We start from the raw sequence: 8,087 nt of genomic DNA, 5'->3' as shown, positions 1-8,087 counted from the left end.
CACTCTCCCTCGCTCACCTGTTTTGTTCGAGCGAAACGCGCGCATGGCCGTCAGATCTCCACGGACGGTGCAAATCGAAAACCTAAAGCGGCGCTGGGCCTTTTGGGCCAAAGAGGAGGAGGCAGCGCTGGGCTGAGGCCGCTGGCCCAGACTGAGGCGAGTCCGGCTCGCGCGAGTGCGCGGAGGAGCAGGCCATGGGCCGCTGCAAGCCTCCCGCGCTAGGCCGAGGCCGGCTGAAGCTGCGTGTTTTTTTATAGTTTTTGTCCAGTTTTTGGACAGATGTCAAATAGTTTTTCTATGCAAATTTTTCCAACGAAAATTTTACTTAGAAAATAGCAAAGTAAACAGAAAAAGTTTCTGAAAATGAAAATAGAGAATTTTCGGAAAAATAAATGTTCATGCAATTTATAAAGAAAATAATAAAGTTCATGAATTTTTATTTGGTCAAAGAAAAGCTTCTGTAAAAATAAAAAGTTCATGAATTTTTATTCATGTTTTTTTCGCTGCGTAAATAATTAATAGTGCTCTTTTACAAAGAAAATAAAAGTTTAAAAACAATTAAGTTTTTTAAGAGCATGTTAAAAGTGATTATTAAAATGAATATGATTATGTTACTTTTTATGACCAACGTTGTTAATAACATGATCATGTTTTATCATTGAATAGAATATTGTAAAGTTTCCGCTGCAAAGTAAAAGTTTTATCCTCCAATTAAATTGGAACCAACGGGAAAATTTAATTGGAAAAAATGCTCTTAGCAATGTTTTTCCCCTGTGGGTGAAATAAGATGCAAATAGTTTCCGCTATGACAAAAAAATTATTTGTTTTAAAGTTAAAATATGGTATTGTTATTTTCTGACCAATGTTGATGATAACAGTGCTATAATTCTATGAGTCTTATGTTCAAAGTTTAAATCTCTGATAAATTTTGTATCAATGTGATCAATTTTCAGAGAACCAATAAAGATCAATAAAATGCTCTTGAACTAGAGAAATGTATATTTTTTGTTCCTGTTGCAATAAACTCGTTGATGATGATTAATTCTTAGCAAAGTTGTTTAATAGAAATACTATCATCACGTTGTTTATGAGTTATATGCATTATTTCCATTTCCGCCCAACGGTGATATGGAATTAATGTAGAAGGATGATGTTTATTCTAATTCTGCCACAACGGTGATTTAGAATATAAAAGAAAGTTTCAAAAGTTTAATGTGCATTTCTTTTAACCAGACCAATGTAGGGTTATTCTTATGCCCATTATTGTTGATTATTGGCTAAGTTTTCTTAGACTAAAAGTTTTCCATGCTTTCATTCGTGAAAGCGAATGGCTGGGTACATGTGACCCGAAAGATGACCAAGAAAGGTCATAACGTGAGGGAGTATGTTCTCTCTAAAGAATGGCATCAAAAGAAAAGAAATAGATCATTGAGAGTCTTGGTTGATGAATGTCTTTCATGTACTCTCTATGAAGAAGATTTTTCAGTCAACATAATTTGAGATGAAACAAGCAACATGCGTGTTTAATTTGACCAACGTCGGATCAAGCATGTGTGTCAAAGAGCATTTGGATCTATTCCTAAATTTGATGATTGAATATGCAATCAAAAGAGCCAATTCCGGCATTTATGTTCCCTTACAACGAATTACCTGCATGGCGGGAAAAAGATGATTATGATAAAACCCACATGGCGGGAAAAAGTCTGGGAAAATACCTGCGTAACAGGGTAAAGCTGACATAATATTATGTCAATAATCCCGTATGGCGGGAGAAATTTTTGCAAGGAAAAGATATGATAACTCATGTGCTTTTAATGTATCCCACTCCGGGAGAAAAGAATGGAATAGCTGAAAGGCGCAACTGTACACTTATGGATATGGTGCGCAGCATGATGAGTTATTCCAATTTGCAATTGGGATTATGGATGGAGGCGCTTGAAACCGCCATTCACATTCTCAATAGAGTACCAAGCAAGTCGGTGCCCAAAACACCGTACGAGCTATGGACAGGAAGGGTTCCCTCCCTACAACACTTTAGGGTATGGGGGTGCTCTGCTGAGGCCAAAATGTTTAATCCAAGCATTGCAAAGTTGGATCCCAAAACAGTGAGTTGCCACTTCATTGGCTATCCAGATAGACCAAAGGGTTTTCGTTTCTACTATCCAGACAGATATACAAAGTTTATAGAAACAAGACATGCAGTCTTCTTAGAGGACAAAATGATGAGGGGGAGCATGGTAGCTCGGAAAATTGATCTTGAGGAGAAGAGGGTGCATGCACCTAATCCGATGATTCAGGAGCCATTTTTCTCACTACCAGTTGCAACTCCACCCATGACAACTATGGGGATAGACCCGGAACCTGTCCACCAGGAGCCGACTGAACCCGTTGTTGAGCATGAAAGGGAGGTGCAGCAGCAAATTTAGAAGAAGTGCTAGAAGTTGAGGCACAGAATGTGCCAGAAACTGAGGCCCTTAGAAGGTCTACAAGACACAAAAAGTCAGCTACTTCTACTGATTATAAAGTTTATATCACGGAAATAATTCATACAAAAAAAGATCCCACCTCATATGAAGAAGCCATGAGAAGCCCTCATTCATCGAAGTGGATGAAGGCAATGGAACACGAGATGAAATCGATGAGTTCCAAAGATGTTTGGGATTTAGAGGAAATTCCTAAAGGAGCCAAAACAGTAGTCTACAAATGGGTATACAAAATTAAGTATGACTCTAAAGGGAATGTAGAAAAGTATAAAGCTCGACTTGTGGCAAAAGGATTTACACAAAGAGAAGGGATAGATTACAATGAGACATTTTCTCCAGTCTCATGTAAGGATTTCTTCAGAATCATAATGACATTAGTTCCTCATTTTGATTTAGAGTTACATCAAATGGATGTTAAGACGGCATTTCTGAATGGTGATTTAAAAGAAAATGTCTACATGAAACAACCCAAGGGTTTCGTCATGGAAGGCAAGGAAAATATGGGATGCTGCCTGAAAAAATCCATTTATGGGTTAAAGCAAGCCTCTAGATAGTGGTATCTAAAGTTTAATCAAATGATTAAAAGTTTTGGATTAAAGAAAATATTGAGGATAACTGCATTTATGCAAAGTTTAAAAATGAGAAATATATTTTCCTAATCTTGTATGTGGATGATATTATACTTGCTAGCAGTGATGTTAGTCTATTACAAGAAACAAAAGAAGTTCTTATCCTCAGATTTTGACATAACAGATCTTGGCGAAGCATCATATATTTTGGGTATAGAAATTCACCGAGATAGGAACAATGGAGTCCTAAGACTATCGCAGAAAGCATATTTAGAAAAGGTTCTTAAAAAGTATAATATGCATGCGAGTAAAGCCACACCTGCTCCTATAGTTAAGCGCGATAGTTTTGGGAAATTCCAATATCCCAAGAAACCAGTACGAGATCGATCAAATGAAAGCAGTACCATATGCTTTGGCAGTTGGCAGCTTACAATATGCACACGTGTGCACTCGCCCTGACTTAGCTTTTATCACCGGGATACTCGGTAGATATTAAGAGAATCCAGGCATGGAGCACTGGAAGATGGTAAAGAAAGCACTGCGTTATGCGCAAGGCACGAAGGACTACATGCTAATATACAGAAGTGATTCCCTAGAGATAAAAGGGTATTCAGACGCAGATTTTACGGGGGACAGGGATGATAGAAAATCCACGTCAGGATACGTCTTCACTCTCGCTGGGGGAGCTATTTCATGGAAAAGCTCCAAGCAGTCGATAGTTGCATCATCCATGATGTATGCAGAATTTATAGCATGCTTCGAAGCCATGGGGCAGGCGATATGGCTAAAGAAATTTGTACCCGACTTGAAAGTGGTAGATTGTATTCACAAACCACTAAAGATGTACTGTGACAACCAGCCCGCAATATTCTATGCTCACAACAACAAGTCGAGTAATGCTGCCAAAACAATAGAGATAAGGTATTATGTTGTGAAAGATTAAATCCAGAATCAAACTATAAGTCTCGAGCATATAAGGACAAGATATGCTTGCGGATCCGCTAACAAAAGGCTTACCACCCAATGTGTTCAAGGAACACTTAGCCGGCATGGGTTTAAGGGAAAGCCTTATGATTCTTGGATAGGCCCAAAAGGAATAGAATTTGTTTCTGAACAAAACGTATGTTGTAGCTGTATGATTCTATTGGCAATTAAGCTGTAACGATGAACCATGCTCTATGTACCAATATGTGATGAAACAAATAAACTAAAAAGTATAAGGTTAAAAGTAAATTTGAGATCAAGGGGGAGAATGTTAGGTTGATCTCTTCCCCGTTCACAAACTGATACACATTCTGAGGCCATATTTCCCTAAAAAAATAAAAAAATCTGAGGTCATCTGTATCTCTCCCACATGCACCTGCCGCTGATCAGCCACTCGTGGAGCCAAGGACCACCACTTCTTTTTACCACTTGGCTTGCCACATGCAGATATGCAGACATGTACTTGGCGCCTTATGATGAAGTTGTTAGGCCGATCTCTTCCCCGTTCGAACCCAACGGGTCGAACGGGCCCTTGCATCGTGCCCTGATCGGGGGCGCCCAATCAAATCATGGTTGGTGGGCCCCTGTGACCCGCGCTATATTAACAGAGGTGGGGGTTGGGGCACGAGTTACGAGGTTCACTGCTGCCACAAACCCCACCGATATTCCATACCGATTTAGGGTTAGCGCGGTGCTTATGGGAAGCTCCACCACCACCGCCATCCACTCTCTGTCTATGACACTGCCGTCACCACATCACCATGGCCGGCGCTGGATCGAGCTCGTCTGGACAGGCAGAAGATAGGTCTACCGGAGAATCTAGCCTATCCGATCCAAAGCAATCTATCATGACGGACCGCTGGCTTTCATGGCCGCCAGGGGAGAGGTCGGAGGAGACAGCCTCGCCGCTCCTGTTCCGGTCCCCTAGAGAGATGAGAGGCATTTCTTTTTAGAGGAAGAAAAGGCACAACACGGTGAGGAGAGGGCGATCGGCCCAGTTTCGTGAAACGTCCCGGTAAATGCGGCAGAAAAACGGGGCACAAGGAAGTTTACCCAATAGGATCCCCAATTACAGGCGTTGTCTCCTGGTAAATTTTCATTGCAAGTGAATAATTTCAAAATTAGGAAAAAAATTGCTGCCTTAGCCAGTTTGATTTTGTTATTATTATCTCAAGATGCTATGCCAACTCCGTCTCTCGGAAGTGCTCATAGAGGTAGGGTGTGCATGCATGCATTCATATGGGTGAGTATATGCTCGTGTATGCGATCAACTTCTATTGTACCGTGTTTAAAAAAAACAGTCTTCAAGCAACCGGAAGGGGGCACCACCAAGTCATTTCTAAGCAAGATTTCCAAACGCGCTCAAGAGAAATTTCAGAACAACCAGAATGTTTTATCTAAGGCCCTGTTCAGAATCCCACTTGCTCCGCGAAATACCAGGAGCTGTGGAGCTAGGAAACAGGCGCTCCACATTTTTCCACTGTAACTCCACCCGCTCCGGGAGTGGGAGCTGTGGAGCGGAGGTAATCCGAAGAGTCCCTAAATATGTACTGTAGCAAATTCGCTAAGAAACAATATTAAAACACGATGCCTAGAAAGACAGATGATACAGCACACAGGTTAGAGACGAATCAACACGGTTATCAAAACAAGTACAACCTTTTTTCTTCTAAAAGCACGAAGGCAAAGCCAATACAGCTGTTCTTTAACAAAGGCACCAAACCAAATCACCTCCAGGAGAGATATCATCGAGTTTCCTCAACTCAATAATCATGAATTGCCGATGAAGTTAGCATCGTCTCAGGCCTACACGCCTAGAGCTCAACGGCAAATTTGTAGAGTTCTCGGTCCAGCCACTCTGCTCAGCACAAGCTTGCAGGATCTCATGGGAGGTGAGTGGTGGCCAATCTTCTACCGCAAACCTTCACAGATCATGTAGATCTCCCTCGAACTAGACCTCGTCGCCTTAGGCCTCAGGAGAGATACTTTTTTAAACTTCTCTTTGCAAAATTTGTTAAACCCTGCAGCAGGGCAATAGACAATCATTCATGTTGCTATGATATCAACTGCAAGCAATAGTAAAGCAAAATCTACTTGTAAGATCTACCTGGTATATCCTCGTTCTCAAGAAACTTGATTACTAGGCTGCCTCCACGTCTAAGAACACCGTCCTCATCAGGATCTGGGCCCGTGGAGCTCTGAAACCTCTCCATAGTCTCACGATAGTCAGCCGATTCTTTGAACTTTATCTTACCAACTGCCAACGAGAGCGCACGCATGCCCAGCTCACAAGATATAGCTTCATCTCTGGTTGTGATCCCTGAAACTACCGGACACATGTCGGATAATATCACAGAAAATCCTCGTTCCTGTACAACAGAGTAACATCAATTAATCAACAAATGAACAGAGCAACCACTATCAAGATCAACAGCACAAATATAGCTGACAGTCCTTGATCTGGTATTTCTAACCATCCACCATGAAATCAGGCACTGGTGATTTCAATGTTGAGATTAGTGAAGCTTCATAGTTTTAAGGGGTGGACACGACAGATAGTTCGGCCAAATATTTGATGACAAATAAAACAGACCAGTCTCAAAAGTTTTAGCAATCAACTAAATATTGTGATTTTGACAGAAGGCTAGAAACTGCCGTTTAATTAATACATGTTGGCCCTTCATAATAGGCAGCATCATATGCAGCTACATTCTCATATCTCCAACTGATGATTCATTCTCTGGTAAATATTGTTCGACCTTGTAGGTATGTGTTTTGCCATCTGTTATGCAACATTTTCTTTCAAAAAAAAACCTGTTATGCAACATATATGATGGCTGATGGATAAACTACAATTATTTGGTTATATTTTAACAACTCATGGCACTAAATTTGGTTTACTTAACAGTTCTTTTCTAACAAGCACTGTCAGGCTGTCAGCCAATAAACCCCGATACCATTTTGGGAGAACTCTTCGGGACTATATTTCTTCTGTGAAAATAGTCCCAATATATGGATTTATAGTGCAAAGATGTCATGAATTTGAACCAATCAAGCCACATTTCAAACTCAGAATAACACAAATTTAATCAGTACATAATTCCACTAATCTACACAAAATACACATCCAGCCGAATTCCATTCCATCGAGTAGATTAAAAAAAGCAGTCTATTATCGAACCTGCGGCGACATGGCTCGGGCTTGCTGCTTCATCAGAGCCATCACATCGGTGCAGACCGTCCTGACCCGCGAGTCGCAGTGCGCCGAGGGGACCTTCACCTTCTGCTCTGCAACAACCGAGCACCAAAATCAGACCCGACACCCCGCCCATCAATCACAGCATCAGCAGATTGGCGAACCTTGACATCGACGCCGACGACCAGGCCGCCCTTCTCGAGCGGGCCCAGGTTCTGGCAGGCCACCTGGAGCCACGCGCCGGGGGCGCACCCGAGGTCGAGCACAGCGGCGCCCGGGGCGATGAGCTTGTGCTGCTTCTGTATCTGGATCAGCTGCAGCAGCGGGGAATAGAAGCGCGACGCGTGAGAGATTGGTCCAAGGCGGAGCGCGGGGAGGGAGAGCGGGGCCGGAGGAGCGAGGCGGTGCTGACCTTGAAGGCGGAGCGGGCGACGTAGCCGAGGCGCAGCGCCTCCCGGTAGAAGAAGTCGGCGGTGCCCGTCGCGCCGCTCATGTTCCCGACGATTGCGGCGCGGCGGCGAACGGAGAACGGACGGCCGTGAACGCGGGTTTGCTAGGGTTTTAGGCCGTTTTCGCGGGAGCGGGCGGGCCTTGCTGTCTGTGGTTCGCATGGATGGGCTGCTAACATGAGCATGTCTCACGGGCCTGGTTTGGGCTGACATGCCAAACCAGATGAGCTGCAGATGCCCTAGAAAACGGGACCTCATATGCGCCGCATTCGGCAGATCCTATTTGACGCCCGCAGGCGTCAAGAGGACGAGCCTTCGCTGAAGCAAGTCCCCACTTGGGCCAGCCCACGTACGGATCTGGTTCGCTACTGTTTCCTTGTTTCTTGCGGGTTTTTTTCTTCTATGG

At 43.1% G+C, this 8,087-nt stretch overlaps 1 protein-coding gene across 1 annotated transcript; it reads right to left on the bottom strand.

Moving 5' to 3' along the window:
* Window positions 1-5,676: 5,676 nt before the first annotated feature.
* LOC123108236 (ribosomal RNA large subunit methyltransferase E) lies at window positions 5,677-7,805 on the bottom strand. Its single transcript, XM_044530064.1, has 5 exons — window positions 7,645-7,805; window positions 7,397-7,546; window positions 7,218-7,319; window positions 6,144-6,405; window positions 5,677-6,057 (listed from the first exon to the last, which is right to left on the bottom strand). Exons 1-5 carry the CDS (start codon window positions 7,723-7,725, stop codon window positions 5,948-5,950), a joined length of 705 nt encoding a protein of 234 aa, XP_044385999.1. The 5' UTR covers window positions 7,726-7,805; the 3' UTR covers window positions 5,677-5,947.
* Between the last annotated feature and the right edge of the window lie 282 nt (window positions 7,806-8,087).

Source organism: Triticum aestivum, chromosome 5A (genome assembly GCF_018294505.1).
Source record: "Triticum aestivum cultivar Chinese Spring chromosome 5A, IWGSC CS RefSeq v2.1, whole genome shotgun sequence".
Lineage (NCBI taxonomy): Eukaryota > Viridiplantae > Streptophyta > Magnoliopsida > Poales > Poaceae > Triticum > Triticum aestivum.
This window is presented reverse-complemented; position numbering and strand designations above follow the sequence as displayed.

What these genes read in the sequence shown, in the direction of transcription:
- LOC123108236 (XM_044530064.1), bottom strand. Translation starts at nt 7,725, where the DNA reads ATGAGCGGCGCGACGGGCACCGCCGACTTCTTCTACCGGGAGGCGCTG. An exon ending in CCCGAGCCATGTCGCCGCAG is followed by an intron (nt 6,406 to 7,217) that starts GTTCGATAATAG and finishes TCTGTTGTACAG; the next exon opens with GAACGAGGATTTTCTGTGAT. An exon ending in TGAGAACGAGGATATACCAG is followed by an intron (nt 6,058 to 6,143) that starts GTAGATCTTACA and finishes GCCCTGCTGCAG; the next exon opens with GGTTTAACAAATTTTGCAAA.